This window comes from Thamnophis elegans, chromosome Z, assembly GCF_009769535.1.
Source record: "Thamnophis elegans isolate rThaEle1 chromosome Z, rThaEle1.pri, whole genome shotgun sequence".
Classification (NCBI taxonomy): Eukaryota; Metazoa; Chordata; class Lepidosauria; order Squamata; family Colubridae; genus Thamnophis; species Thamnophis elegans.
This window is the reverse complement of record NC_045558.1, coordinates 1,282,129-1,297,734: the sequence shown is the minus strand read 5'-3', so window position 1 is coordinate 1,297,734 and position 15,606 is coordinate 1,282,129. Positions and strand designations below refer to the sequence as shown.

General features: G+C 50.4%; 1 protein-coding gene across 1 annotated transcript in view; it reads right to left on the bottom strand.

Moving 5' to 3' along the window:
* Positions 1 to 1,758: 1,758 nt before the first annotated feature.
* Positions 1,759 to 15,606, bottom strand: part of LOC116520557 (SCO-spondin-like) — a 122,258-nt gene continuing 108,410 nt past the window's right edge. Inside the window, exons 94-106 of the mRNA XM_032234806.1 lie at positions 15,391 to 15,507; positions 15,119 to 15,257; positions 13,299 to 13,501; positions 11,116 to 11,277; positions 10,308 to 10,435; positions 9,910 to 10,061; positions 9,293 to 9,339; positions 8,436 to 8,600; positions 8,123 to 8,334; positions 6,706 to 6,766; positions 4,845 to 4,975; positions 4,570 to 4,720; positions 1,759 to 1,841 (exon numbers count right to left, since the gene is read on the bottom strand). Coding sequence (XP_032090697.1) covers positions 1,759 to 1,841; positions 4,570 to 4,720; positions 4,845 to 4,975; positions 6,706 to 6,766; positions 8,123 to 8,334; positions 8,436 to 8,600; positions 9,293 to 9,339; positions 9,910 to 10,061; positions 10,308 to 10,435; positions 11,116 to 11,277; positions 13,299 to 13,501; positions 15,119 to 15,257; positions 15,391 to 15,507 — 1,751 coding nt within the window. The remainder of the gene's footprint in view (positions 1,842 to 4,569; positions 4,721 to 4,844; positions 4,976 to 6,705; positions 6,767 to 8,122; positions 8,335 to 8,435; positions 8,601 to 9,292; positions 9,340 to 9,909; positions 10,062 to 10,307; positions 10,436 to 11,115; positions 11,278 to 13,298; positions 13,502 to 15,118; positions 15,258 to 15,390; positions 15,508 to 15,606) is intronic.

Below are 15,606 nucleotides of genomic sequence, written 5' to 3'. Positions count from 1 at the left end.
ACAAAACTGCAGTAGACTAAAGCGCGCTCGATGAAAGCGCGTACCTGACGTCATCACAGCGCGACGAAAACATCACGCTGTGAGCGGTAAAGTTAAAATTAACGCGAAAACCTTACCCTAACTCCCCCAAACCTAAACCTAAACCTAACCCTTAACCTAACGCTAAACCTAACGCTAACCCTAACGCTTAACGTAACCCTAAACCTAACCCTAACCCTTACCTTTACGTGAATCGGCTTGCTTTCAAAGCACTTTTTAAAGCGCCCTTTTTTCTCCGCGGTCAGGTACGCGCTTTAATCGGGCGCGCTTTAGTGGACCGCGGTTTTGTCGTGCCACGTATTTATACCACATAAACTAGGGATAGTCAACCTTTTTATACCTATCACCCACTTTTGTATCTCTGTTAATAGTAAAAAAAATTAACCGCCCACCCGTTCCAAGTAATGGCGATTTTATGAAAACCTAATGAAAATGTTTTTAAATAATGCTACGACATTTTTTTTTTAAGTCAATTAAATTAGAAAAAAGGAAAATACTTCAGTATCGGACAAAACCCCTACTGCCCACCATGAAAGTTGGAACGCCCACTAGTGGGCGGTAGAGATCAGGTTGACTACCACTGATGTAAACCCTTCTGGCGCTGGTGACATTACCTAGTTGGGTCACGAAACATTGGCAAGAAAACAACCCATCCAGAGGGGTAGTAAGGTTTGGTTGAATGACCGTAGGACCCGCTTAATACATTGCATTGCTCAACGACCAAAATTCTGCACCCAATTGAAGTCATACATCAAGGAGTAGCTGTAGTTGAACCTTCTGGATAGTCTTCCAGGGCAGCCCCACAGAGAGTGCATTGCAGTAGTCAAGCCATGAGAAGGATCAGTGTGTGTGAAGGGCCCTCCCATTTAGGAAAGGGCAGAGCGCTGGATCCAGGAAGACACTCCGCACAAATTGGCCACACCCCCTCCAAAGAAAAATGGAATATCCTTAGATCTGGGTGGTCCAGACACCCCTTTCTATAAGTGGGTAATGATTCCTCTCCATTCAAACCCAGAGAGCCAGCGTTTCCTCAGCAATCCTAAGATGGGTGGACTTCAATTCCCAGAATTCCCCAGCCAGCATGAATCCTGTTCAAGTTAAAGCAGGCCAGCTTTCAGGCTCAGAATGAGAAACAGAACGGCACAATTGGAAATCACCCGTGTATTTGTGTATTGGCCCGTTTGTGGTTTTGGAAAGGGGAACAATCTTTGTGTCAGAGACCCAGCCGGATTTGATAGCAATAGCAGTTAGACTTATATACCGCTTCATAGGGCTTTCAGCCCTCTCTAAGCGGTTTACAGAGTCAGCATATTGCCCCCAACAACAATCCGGGTCCTCATTTTACCCACCTCGGAAGGATGGAAGGCTGAGTCAACCGTGAGCTGGTGAGATTTGAACAGCAGAACTGCAGTCAGCTGAAGTAGCCTGCAGCGCTGCATTTAACCACTGCGCCACCTCGGCTCTTGTTGACATGCAGAAAGGAGGGGCAAGAAGACAAGGAAAACTTTGGAGGGTCCCTTGAAAGCGCGTGCTGTTGCGGTCGCCAAATTCCCACGCAGCCAAAAGAAAAAATGTCAGTAACCCCTAATGCTGATACACCGATTATTCCAAATGTATGAAATAATTTTGTCCTGTTGTATTAAAAATGGTTATTCAGAGGCAATTAGTGGAGGATTTTTTTGGTGGGGGGGGGGTGACAGAAGGGGTCAGTTTTGTCTTTCAGGTTTCGGAAATCTGATAGCGATTGTCAATGTCATAGCGACATCCGTACATCCTTCTGGAACCATTTCCACCATCCATGCCTGGCACGAACAGATTCAGTCTTCCCCATTAGGATACAGGCAGTCCTCGACCTACGACGATTCAATTAGTGACTGTCCAAAGTTACAACGTCCACTTCAGACCATTTCTCACACTTATGACCGTCGCAGCATGCCCCTGGTCAGATGATCCAAATTCAGACACTTGGCAACCAGCTGATATTTATGATGGTCGCAATCTTCCCAGGAGGGTCACGTGATTCCCTTTTGCGACCATCTGATGAACAAAGTCAAGGGGGAAGCCAGATTCACTTCACAACTGTAGTGATTCGCTTAATGATGGTAGCCAGCAAGGCCATCACATGGGGCAAAGCCCACTGAACACCTGACTCGCTTAGTAACATCAATTTGGGGGGTTCCATTGTGGTCGTAAGTCGAGGACTACCTATTAAACAAAGTTTAAGGATAGCCAGGCTCTGCCTGCAGGGATGCAGCCACCCAGCCACCCCGGTTACTCAAGAAGGTTGAATGGGATCTGCCGCTGGTTGGCAAAGGGGATGTTGGCCATGCAGCCAGTCCTTGGCACCTGCCCTTCAAGGAGGTTGCCTTCTACAGGCGCAGCGTCTGGCGGAATGGTCAAATGGTAGCAAGGGGGTGGGACTTGAAGTAGCTTCTGGATGACCCCCTCCAAAGCCACACACATCTCCCCCAACCTTTCCTTCCTTCTTTCCACCTCTGCCACTTCCTTCCCTTCTCTTTATCTCTCTTCTTTTTCCTCCCTCCTTCCTATCCCCGTTCTTTTTCCTCCATCCATCCCTTCAATATCCCTTTTTCTTCCTTTCCCTCCTATCTCTGCCCTATTTCCTTCCTTTCACTCCCTCCCTCTCTTTCCTTTCTGTCTTTCCTCCTTCCTCACGCCTATCCCTTGTTTTTACTTCCTCCCTCCTTCCTTCCATCCACCTCTGCCATTCCCTTCCTTTTCTTTTTCTCTCTCCTCCGTCCCTCCCATCTCCTTTCTCCTTCCTTCCGTCTTGTGACCTCCCTCCTTCCACCTCTGCCATTTCCCTCCTTTCTCTCTTTCCTCCTCCCTTCCTTCTGCCATTTCCTTTCTTTCCTTCCACCCACTTTCTTTTTCCTTCTTTCCTTCCTTCTGCCTTGTGCCCCCCTCCCTTTTTATTTCCTTATTTCTTTCCACCTTTCCACATTTGCCCTGTTTCCTTCCTTTCTCTTTATTTCTCTTTCTTCTCTCTGTGTTCCCTCCCTCCCTCCTGTCCCTCTTTCTTTTTACTTCCTCCTTCCATCCACCTCCACCATTTCCTTCCTTTTCTTTCCTTTTCCTCTCTCCTCCCTCCCTTCCTCGTGTCCTCCATCCATTTGTCCTTCCTTCCTTCTTGTGTCCTCCCTCCTTCCCTTCCCTTCCCTTCCCTTCCCTGAAATGCAAGTACTACTGAGGACAACAGATCAGAGTGCATCTTTCTCAATCAGAATATAACTGGAAGAGACCTTGGAGGTCTTCTAGTCCAACCCCCCCGCCCCCCTGCTCAAGCAGCAAACCCTATTGCATTCCAGACCCCTTTCAATAGCAATAGCAGTTGGACTTATATACCGCTTCATAGGGCTTTCAGCCCTCTCTAAGCGGTTTACAGAGTCAGCATATCGCCCCCACAGTCTGGGTCCTCATTTCACCCACCTCGGAAGGATGGAAGGCTGAGTCAACCCTGAGCCGGTGAGATTTGAACCGCTGAACTGCAGATAACAGTCAGCTGAAGTGGCCTGCAGCACTGCACCCTAACCACTGCACCACCGCGGCTCTTACCAAACTCCTGGTCCTTTCTGGATTCCTTGCCTACGGCAGACCTGGCTGTGCTCCCCCCCCCCCCCCCCAAACCTCCCGGTCCTCTCTTCCCAGCGGAGATCCCGGGAGACCTGAGAAACAACAAGGAGCCCATCAGGAAACTGCTAAAAATGCTTTATTTAAAGACTGAAGAAGAGAAAGACTCTGTAAGGCAGGAGAATTTGCAATGAGGGGTGGGGGGAAGGACCCCAGTTTCACTCCAAGTTAGATCCATGGAGGAGAGGAGAGGTCAACGCTTGGAGAGGTCGCCACCTGAAATGAAAAGACAGGACACTAAAAAACCCTTCTTTATTTACCTCTGGTGAATTAATGGCATTCTCTCCTCCTCGGAAAAATCCAGGCAACAGCCCTGCAAGGAGTTAACTGCAGTACAGACCTTATCAGTTCCCAGCCAAAAGGCTGCAAATTAAGTTCGGGCAAGCAGTCTTTGATGCACGAAACGCAATGAGCAAAGCCTCCAGAAATACGAACTGTTGTCTCCTACGACAACTCCCCTTTCCTTCTATTTATTCCCCAGCCAGGGAGGGCCCATTCAGCGTCCACGTGTACTTTTGCTTCCCGAGTTGAGTCCTTGTCCTCCGTTGCTCACCTCTCCTAACTGCTATGCACATACGCGCCTCTGGAATAGGCCCCAGCTGTTCTTCCTCCTCACTCATCTCCACTTACAAAGGCAGCTGCCTCTCTGGTGGCTGGGAAATGTCAGTGGCTGGCTCTGTCTCCGTGTCTGATGCAGTGCATCCCTCAGAACCTTCCCCAGATGCCAGAAGTCGCCCAAGTTTCTCCCCAATGTCCTCCTCGTCAGAGTCTTCCACCAGCTCTACTGGTGGCTGGTGGGCCACAACAGGGACTCCCCAAGCTCCATTTTTGCTGACAGAGAGCTGCAGGAGGCCATCGGACCAAACGGAGAATGATTACCTTGGCAGCTGCTACATTCGCACCCACGGATAACTGGCAGCACCACGGGCTCTGTCTCACCGCGTGGGCACTGCAGGTTCAGGATGCGCACCGGGCTGACCGGATCCAGTCGGTAACTGCAACAGTCGCAGACGGTCTGCAGGTAGGGTTCCTGTAAGGCCGAAGCGGATAAAGTTTCCTCCGGGAACTGCAAATCCCGGGAAAGTCGAACTTCTTTCGGGGCCCCGTCCCCATGAATTGTGGACAGGGTGAAGGGGTATGGAGGGTTGTCTTACCTCCGGGATGACGTTGGTATGGGAAGCACACTGCCCCTTGCAAAAGCCCACCTCCACGCCGGCCAGGAAGCAGAGCCCCTTGGTGATGTTGCGACGTTCAGTGAAGTGTCGGCAGTGGGGGTGACGTTCGGCTGCAGGGTAAAGAAAGGGTTACGAGCCTGGCAGAACCCAGGAGAGACTGGGCACCCAGGCGGGGTGGCTTAGGAGGAAATACAGGGGTCAGAATAAACTGGGGGACAGGTAGGGCCTGGGAAGCGATCCAGGACCGGATGTGCCGACTTTAGTGCTTCTGGCCCTGCGAACACAAACAGCTGGTTTGGTCTTCCAGGTGCCCTACTGGCATTTCCATTGGAGAGTAAAAGTAAGTGGCCTGAGGCAGCAAAGCTGCTTCTTCTTTCTTCTTTCTTTCTTTCTTTCTTTCTTTCTTTCTTTCTTTCTTTCTTTCTTTCCTTCTTTCTTTCTTTCTTTTTTCTCTTTCTTCCTCTCTTTCTTTCTTTCTTTTCTTTCTTCCTTCTTTCCTTCCTCTCTCTCTCTTTCATTTTTCTTTCTCTTTTTTTCTTTCTTCCTTTCTTTCTCTCTCTCTCTCTCTCATTTCTTTCTCTTTTGTTTTCTTTCTATTTCTTTAATTTCTATTTCTTTCTTTCTTTGTCATTCTTTCTTTCTTTTGTTCTTTCTCTTTCCCTCTCTCTTTTTTCTCTTGCTTTCTTCTTTCTTTTCTTCCTTCTATCTATCTCTTTCTTTCTTCTCTCTATTTTTCTTCCTTTCTTTCTCTCTTTTTTCCCTTTCTTTCTTTCTCTCTCTTTTTTCCCTTTCTTTCTTTCTCTCTCTCTCTTTTCTTTTCTTTCTTACCTTTCCTTTCTTTTCCTCTCCTATCTTCCCTCCCCCCCCCCATCCCTCCTCTCTCTGAATGATTTCTCCTTTTGTTTGTACTCGCTCTCTGTGTGTTTGTGTTTGTGGGTCAGGACCATACCAGGCCAGGCTTCACTTGGCACAGCTTGGTGGGTCCTTGTGGCTGAATCCTGCTGTTTTCATGCACACATTTCATGACCCAACTAGGTAACATCGTCAGTGCTAGGAGGGACTATGAAGAAAGAGACAGCAAATCCTTCTCTTCCTGCACTGATGATGTTACCTAGTTGAGTACTGAAATGTCTGCAAGAAGAGCCGAGGTGGCACAGTGGTTAGGGTGCAGTACTGCAAGCCACTTCAGCTGACTGTTATCTGCAGTTCAGCGGTTCTAATCTCACCGGCTCAAGATTGACTCAGCCTTCCATCCTTCCGAGGTGGGTGAAATGAGGACCCAGATTGTTGGGGGCAATACGCTGACTCTGTAAACCGTTTAGAGAGGGCTGAAAGCCCTATGAAGCGGTATATAAGTCTAACTGCTATTGCTATTGCTAAGAAAACCACCCAGCTCAGAGACCACCAAGGACCCCACAGTCCTCCTCCTCCTCCTCCTCTTTTTCCTCTCCCTCTTCCTACTGATGATGCTACTTAGCTGGGTAATGAGATGTCTTGCGGTTCTACAGGTCAGTTCTACAAGTCTGTGTGTGTGTGTGTGTGTGTGTGCGTGCGTGCGTGCCTTTCTGGATTCCTTCCTGCCCCCCAACTACAGGAAGCAAGCCATGAGGGAGGCCGAGGATGCCGATCAGAGGCCCCGCAACACCCCAGGTCTTTTCCCCTTGGCTGCCCCACATGAGAGAAGGTCTCCCAGCTCCTTCAGAGGCTTCTACCCCCAAATCTCAAGACACGCACCTCTCCTTCATCACTGGGAGTTGGATGTGCTTCTTCAGCTCCTCTCCTACTGCTTAAGGCTGCCTGCTCCCCAAAGTCACCCCACCGCTTCCCCTGACCCACATACCGTCAGAGTCCTTCCGGCAGATGGGGCAGCAAGAGCCCAGCTCCCGCACTTTGACTTCATCCTGAGGACAGAAGAGAAAAGGGGCGTTTTTTTCCGCACTTGAGGGAGGGCAGGACTCGAACCCAGAGCTGAGTTTCGGAGCCGGGGTTCCTGATAGAATTTCACTTCTGGGCCCAGAAGCCGCAGGCTGGGAAGGGGGCTGGTGAAGGGGAGAGACCGTGACCCCCACCCCCCACCCCCAGGAGCTTTGTAGGGACCAAACAGGATGAGGGGTCTCTGGGGAGGAAGGACCTTGAGGCAGACGAGGGGCCGGCAGCTGGTCTCGCACAGCGCCCGGCCGTTCACGCAGCGGCAGATTTCGCAGCCCCGACGCCATTCTGCTCCGGCCTGGGGAAGAGGGAAGAGAGAGAAAGGAAAGTGGGCAGTGGGTGAAGCCTCCCCAGGGAAGGGGGCTGTTTGCCAGGAGGTGATGTGGAGGCGGCCCTTCTCCAGCCTTGGAGGGATGAAAGGGGTTGAAGGAGGATCCTGGATGGATGGATGGATGGATGGATGGATGGATGGATATAAATAGATGGATATAAATAGATGGAAAGATTGAGAGATAATAGATAGATATATGGAAGTTAGATGAGAGAGAGGAGGGAGGGAGAGATTATATATATGTGTGTGTGTATGTATGTAGGGAGGGAGGGTGGGAGGGAGGGAGAGAGATGATGGATAGATATAGATTTAGATAATAGAGAAATGGAGAGATAGGAATGATAGACAGACAGACATATAGATGAGATAAAAATAATGGGTAGAGATGGAGGGATGGAGAGAAAGATGATAGAAAGATCAAAGACAGAATAAAGAGAGATAGTAGAGATAGATAGATAGATAGATGATAGATAGATGATAGATAGATAGATAGATAGATAGATAGACAGACAGACAGACAGACAGACAGACAGATGAGAGAGGGGGGGAGGGAGGGAGGGAGAGAGAGAGATGATAGAAAGATCAAAGACAGAAGAAAGAGAGATAGTAGAGATAGATAGATAGATAGATAGATAGATAGATAGATAGATAGATAGATAGATAGATAGATAGACAGACAGATGAGAGATGGGGGGGGAGGGAGGGAGAGAGAGAGAGAGATGATGGACCGGTATAGATAGATGAATGAGTGATGAGTGAGAGAGATGGATAGATGATAGATAGATACGGATGGATGAATGAATGAATGAATGGACAGAGAGATATAGGATGATGGATAGACATATGCATGGATGGATTGAGAGAGACAGAGAGATACTGTAGATGGATGGATGGATGGATAACAGATAGGATCATCATAATAAAAACACAGCTATATTGATTCTCTCTGGACTGACTCTCTAAACCCCTCCCACCCTCCCACCTGCCTTTTACTCACCAAGTACACCTGGCCTCCCTCCTCACACTCGCAGAGGGCAGCCACCACGCAGTGTCCACTGCTGTTGCGGTAGTGCCCAGGCAGACACATGCAGGCACCCTGCACCGGCCCCCAGCTGCAATTTCGGGGAAGCTCCACGTAGATCTGACGGCAGCTGCGCTCACAGGCAGTCGACGGAACAGCGGGCTGTCGGTGTTCCCCCTCTGGGCAGGCTGGCATGGGGGAAGAATCACGCCGAGAGGATCAGAGCGAGGGAAGACCCCCCTCTATGCCCTCCCCCCTCCCCGGCCTTTGGTGGGATCCGGCCACTCACCACAATCCGGGAGAGAGCACGGTGCCCAGCGTACCGATGGCCCCTGGCATTCGGCCCCATTGAACATGCGCGGCTGGATCGGGTGGCGCCGGGAGAGCTGGTTGCCGGAGCCGCAGGTCACGGGGCAGGGGGACCATGGAGACCACTCGGACCAGACACAGGGCACTGGGAAAGGGTGAGGGCCAAGTTGAACAAGGCGGAGGCAGAGGACGGGGCACCCAGAGGGCATCCAAGCAGAGGAAGATAGGGATCAATCAGTCAATCAGAAGAGGGTTGGAAGGGACCTCTGAGGTCATCTAGTCTCTCTCCCTACTGAAGCCGGGGACTCTTCTAACTTGTAGTCCAGTGGTTCTCAACCTTCCCAATGCCGCGACCCTTTAATACAGTTCCTCATGTTGTGGTGGCCCCCAACCATAAAATTGGTGTCTCGGTTCCTAAGACCATCGAAAATACGTGTTTTCCGATGGTGTTAGGCGACCCCTATGAAAGGGTCGTTCGACCCCCAAAGGGGTCCCGACCCACAGGTTGAGGACCACTGTTCTAGTCCAACCCCTCCTCAAGCAGGGGACCCTTGCAATATTACAGAGAAAAGGAAGGGACCTGGGAGGTCATCTAGTCCAACCCCCTGCTCGAGCAGGAGACCTTTACAGAACCACAGTGTTGGAAGGGACCTTAGAGGTCATCTAGTTCAACCTCCTACCGATGAGAGGTGTGCTCTCTGCGCATGCCCAGTGGCAACACAGAGAGCCCAACATTCCACACACGAAACCGTGGCCACACTGAAAACTCTGTTTTCACTCCGGCTGCCCCATAGATACCTCCTCCTCCTCCTCCTCCTCGCCTTTGAACACTCTTACCATCACAGTTCTCCTGGGTGCAGATGAAGACGCCCCTCTGGCAGACACTGCAGGGGCAAAGAAGAGAAGAACATGTCACCGCAGGGTTCTAGTCCTCATGAAGGAGTCACTCTTTCTTATCAACAGCCTCCCTCGCAGGATGTTGTGAAGCAAGGAGAGAATGCAGGCAGGCCTCAGCTTACAACAGTTGATGTAGCGGCCATTCAACGGGACAATGGCATGGAAAAGTGACTGTTTCTCACACTTACGACCGCTGCAGCATCAAAACTTTGACGCTTGGCCATGGACTCATGTTTACAACGGTTTGCTGCATCCCAGGGTATACGTGATTCTCCTTTCATGATAAGCAAAGGCAATGGGGAAGACGGATGGACTTCCCAACCACGTGACTCTCTTAAATCTATAGGGAATCCCTTAACAACAGTGGCAGGAGAAGCCGTAAAATGGGACAGAATTCGTTGCACTGATGTTTCACGAAAATGTGGGGCTCGATGGCAGAACGATAGGCTAGTGGGCACCAGGTTGGGGAAGGCTGGGTGAATCCAGGACCCTGTGCAAAGCTGGGGTCCCATTTGAGGGGGGGGGTCTCCATTCGCCACTTCCAATTGGTCACTCACCAGGTGTTGCATTCATGTTGGAAAGTACTGCCAGGCCCATGCTCCCGGGTGCGCTCTTCCTCAGATAAGTTGGCAGCCCAGGGCACAGCAGGCACCTGGCCGATCACGCACCGGCACTCTTCCACGGGGACACACAGCATGCCTTGCAGCACCTGTGGGATAGCAGGCTGGGGTTTCTGGGACTTCAACTCCCAGAATTCCCTGGTTGAGCAGTGTTTCTCAACTAGCAGCCATTTTAAGAGGTCCGGACTTCAACTCCCAGAGTTCTCTAGCTGGCATTGGAGGCTGGGGGAATTCTGGGAGTTGAAGTCCAGACCACTTAAAGCGTCTAAGGTGGAGAAACATGGCGGTAGATAGAGAGGGGTGAGGCCGTTTGGGTGGAGGAGGAAGACACTTACCTGGCCAGGTGGGCAAATGCATCCAGGTTGGCAGTCCTCTTGCATGCACTGAGCTTCTGGCCGCAGATCGGAGCAGGTGTATGGACAGGCGTTGGCACAATTGCGGTAGACCTGAGTCCCAGGGCATTCTGGGAAGGAAAGGCAGAGGGTGGGTGAAGATCCCCCCACCCCACAGTTGCCGGTAGTTGGGAAGACCCCCTAATCCTAATCCCCTACTCCTACCTTCACCCCAATCCTAAACTCCTACAGCCCAAACCCTCTAACCCTATTCCTAAATCCTTAATCTTACTCCTACCGCTACCTCCAATCCCCTGACCTCCCTAACCCCACTCCTACCTTCATCTCAACTCTAAATTCCTATGCTCCTAATGTCCCAACCCTAACGCTGAACCCGTACCACACCCCTAACCATCTAACCCCCCTAACCTTATTCCAACACGGACCCTTAACCTGCTAACCCTAACTAGCTCGCTAATCCCTAACCTTATCCTTCCTCTTACCCCTAAACCCCTAATCTTTATCCTCTGATTTGGGGGTGGATAATTAATATTCCCAAGAGGGCCACCAGAGGGCACTGGTTGACCGAAGGAGAGCAAAACAACTGTGCAGAGTCGAATCGGATTTGGCTTCTTCTCTTGCACTCTGCTAATTAATTATGTATGTTCCAATTTGATCTCGTTCCAAAGGGCCAGATGTAGGGGTGTAATATACTCAGGTCTGCTGTCTGCTCTAACCCCTAATCCTTACTGTCCTTGTACAGGTTCCTGGTCTGGACATCGCACCCAGCCACGTTCGCGTAGGGACTCACCCAGTGTGCAATTCTGCAAGTGGCATATGCGGCGCTGCAGGAGAGGGGAAAGGCAGGGCTCCCTCAGAGGGGGGAGCAGCTGGCGGTGCCTCTCGGAGACTCCTCCTCCACAGCTGGCGCTGCAGGGGCTCCAGGCAGTCCAGTCACTGAACATGCAGCCAGCTGTGGGGAGATGGGAGGAGAAGGGTAGTAAGTTGAGGGCTACCTGAAGAAGAGGGAGGGAGGGAGGTAGAGAGGAAGGAAGGAAGGAGGGAAGGAAAGGACAGACAGAGAGGGAAGAAATTGAGAAGGAAGGGGGGAAGAACAGAGATGAAAGAAGGAAGGGAGGACAGAAGAAGGAAGGAGGGAAGGGGAACTAAGAGGGAGGGAGGAAGGAAGGAATGATAGAAGAAGGAAGGAGGGAATGAAGAACTAAGAGGGAGGGAGGGAGGTAGAGAGGAAGGAAGGAAGGAGGGAAGGAAGGACAGACAGAGAGGGAAGAAATTGAGAAGGAAGGGGGGAAGAACAGAGATGAAAGAAGGAAGGGAGGACAGAAGAAGGAAGGAGGGAAGGGGAACTAAGATGGAGGGAGGAAGGAAGGAATGATAGAAGAAGGAAGGAGGGAATGAAGAACTAAGAGGGAGAGAGGGAGGGAGAGAGGAAGGAAGGAAGGAAGGAAGGACAGACAGAGAGGGAAGAAATTGAGAAGGAAGGGGGGAAGAACAGAGATGAAAGAAGGAAGGGAGGACAGAAGAAGGAAGGAGGGAAGGGGAACTAAGAGGGAGGGAGGAAGGAATGATAGAAGAAGGAAGGAGGGAATGAAGAACTAAGAGGGAGAGAGGGAGGGAGAGAGGAAGGAAGGAAGGAAGGAAGGAAGGACAGACAGAGAGGGAAGAAATTGAGAAGGAAGGGGGGAAGAACAGAGATGAAAGAAGGAAGGAAGGACTGAGAGGAAGGAAGGAAGGAGAGATGGAGTAAGAAAGAAAAGGAAGGGAGTACAGCGGAAGGAAGGAGGGAAGGGGAACTAAGAGGGAGGAAGGAAGGAAAGAAGGAATGATAGAAGAAGGAAGGAGGGAATGAAGAACTAAGAGGGAGGGAGGGAGGAAGGAAGGAATGACAGAGGGAGGAAGGAGAGAACGAAGAACTAAGAGGGAGAGAGGAAGGAAGGAAGGAAGGAAGGGAGGAAGGAAGGAAGGAAGGGAGGAAGGAAGGAAGGACAGAGGAAGGAAATAAGAAAAGGAAGGAAGGAAGTCCTTGCTTTATGACCACCGTGGAGCCCATTGCTAAGTGAGACAGCTCTCCAACAAGTTTGGCCCCGTTTTACCCAAACCCCCCTTGCCACTGTTGTTAAGTGAATCACTGCTGTTCTTAAGTTAGTCACATGGTCGTTAAGTGAATCTGGCTTTCCCCCTGGACTCTGCCGGTCGGAAGATCGCCAAGGAGGATCGCGGGGCCCTTGGAGCGCTGTGACCATCTTATATCAGTCGGAATTGTTTTTATCACACGATTGTGGTAGACCGGTCCTAAGTGTGAAACAATGTCATCAGCCCCTTTTTCAGCACCGTTCCAACGGTCACTAAAGAAATGGTCGTAAGTCTAGGACTACCTCCCACCTTGGGTGTAACAGCCAGAGGTCCCCACCAGAGTGGTGGCTGCACCCCATGTTCCCTCCCCACTAAGCCCACAGTCGGAAAACGGCATTCAGTTTTGGTCACCACGATGTAGAAAAGATGTGGAGACTCTAGAAAGAGTGCAGAGAAGAGCAACCAAGAGGATTAGGGGACTGGAGGCTAAAACATATGAAGAACGGTTGCAGGAACTGGTTATGTCTAGTTTAATAGAAAGAAGGACCAGAGAAAACATGATAGTAGTCTTCCAATATCTCAGGGGTTGCCAGAAAGAAGAGGGAATCAAGCTATTCTCCAAGGCACCTGAGGGCAGAACAAGAAGCAATGGGTGGAAACTAATCAAGGAGAGAAGCAACTTAGAACTGAGGAGAAATTTCCTGACAGTTAGAACAATTAATCAGTGGAACAGAAGTTGTGAATGCCCCAACACTGGAAGTCTTTAAGAAGATGTTGGATAGCCATTTGTCTGAAATGGTGTTTCCTACCTAGGCAGGGGGTTGGACTAGAAGACCTCCAAGGTCCCTTCCAACTCTGCTATTGTATTGTATAACACAGCTGCCCTCCCAAATATCTCACCTGGGCAGGGCTGGGAGTTGCAGGGCATGGAAACTTCCATGGCCTCAGCTTTGCAGGCTGCTCCCTGGAGGTTCTCGTGGCAGGACCGATGCCTCAGAGTGGTGCCCCCTCCACAGGTGGCCGAGCAAGGGCTCCACGCCGACCACACACCATAAAACGGGCAGTTCTCTTCCGGGCAGGAGAAGGAACCGTTCTGGCAGGTGCTGGAGGGACAAAAACCAGGTGCCAAAGATGCAGTGTGCCACGAAGGAGCCTTAATTCCTCCGAGCAGAAAACCTGGGCTGCCTTTTTTTGTCACACAATTAAGCAGGGATTGTGTGCTTATGAACTGCGCTGGTTTTAGCACAGAAAAACTGGAGCTCCTGCCCTCCTTAACTGGGGTAGATTTCTCCCCCCCGTTTTTCAGCACCCCAAATTTGCCACTAGAGCAGTGTTTCTCAACCTTGGCAACTTGAAGATGTCCGGACTTCAACTCCCAGAATTCTGAGAGTTGAAATCCGGACATCTTCAAGTTGCCAAGGTTGAGAAACACTGCACTAGAGCAAAACAGAATAGCAATAGCAGTTAGACTTATATACCGCATCATAGGGCTTTCAGCCCTCTCTAAGCGGTTTACAGAGTCAGCATATTGCCCCCCACAGTCTGGGTCCTCATTTTACCCACCTCGGAAGGATGGAAGGCTGAGTCAACCTTGAGCCGGTGAGATTTGAACCGCCAAACTGCAGCTAAGCAGTCAGCTGAAGTGGCTGCAATACTGCACTCTAACCACTGTGCTACCTCGGCTCCTCAGAATAATGGAATGACAGAACAGCAGAATAACAAAATAACAGAGCAATAGAGTAACAACTGAAGTGAATAACCAAAAGAGAGAACAACAGAACAGCAGACTGAACAAATAGCAAAACAGCAGAATAACATAAAACAGAATAACAAAACAACAGAACAACAGAAGAGCAAAGCAACAGAACGGCATAATAACAGCATGAGAGAATAAGCGATATCATCATAACAAAACACATTGACAGAATAACAGAATCGCAGAACAACTAAATAATAATAGAACAACAGAAGAGCAAAACAGTAGAATGACAGAATAACAGAAAAATTAAAATACAGAATAACAGAATAACTACAAAATAGTGGAATAATTGAATAGCAATGGCATTTAGGCTAATATACCACTTCGTAGTGCTTTTATAGCTCTCTCTTAGCATTTGCAGAGTTAGCCTATGCCCCCACCCCCGCCCCCCCTAACAATCTGGCTCCTCATTTGACCTCAGAAGTAGGGAAGGCTGAGTCAGCCTTGAGCCGGTGAGATTTGAACTCCTGAACTGCAGGCGGCTGAAGTCGCTCAAGAGTATTGCACTCTAACCATGGCGCCCCTTCGGTGCCACCCCAGGATAACAAAACAGTAGAATGACAGAAGACGAAATAACACACGATGAGAAAGCAGATTAACAGAACCACAGAATAACAAAACAACAGAACGACAGAGCAGTGGAGTAAGAGAAGAGTCTTGACTATTGGAATCTTGACACTTTCAGGCAGAAATTACACTGGTAGATCTTAGAGGGGCGGAGTGGGGTGGGGGACGACTGCAACAGCCTCTTTTATCCCCTTCCTCCCCCCCTGTAATCTCCCCAGACATTCGGCATCCAGGAGCGAATAAACCAAAACTTCCCTGTCAGTATTTAGGGGCACCGCAAAAATCCTCCGTCGGCTGAGCATTTTGCAAACACAGAACACTGTAGAACAGGGGTCAGAAGAGACCTTGGAGGTCATCTAGTCCAACCTCGCACCCTCTGCCCCCCCTCACTCACCAGTTGTGGCAATCCAGTCCTGCCGACTGGCCAGGGAGAACTTCCATGGTGCCATTCGCCGTGGGGAGCCCGCAGCGGCAAGCTGGGATCGCCACGCAGAACCCATCCTGCAAAAGCTGCCCCTCAGGACATCGGCATCCTGTGGGGAGGGGGAAGGAAATTTTCACGGGTGGTGGCCGGGTGGGGGACGGGGCAGGAGAGGGCCAAATTTACAGATTTAAAGCTAGTCCTCGATTTATGGTCGGGATCTTGAGAGGGAGGGGGGTCGTTACCTCCCCTGCATTGTCCCTGCAGACACTGGACATGCTCCCAGAAATCCAGGCAGGTGCGTGGGCAGTTGTTGGCACAATTCGCATCGTACACCTTGCCCCGGTCCTCACAGGTCTCTCCTGCAGGTGTGGGGGGTGGAGGGGGTGGAGGAGGGAGAGAAGGAAGCCGGTTGTGAATTCTTGGCGTTTTGACCCCGTTATTCTCACCAGGATGAGTTA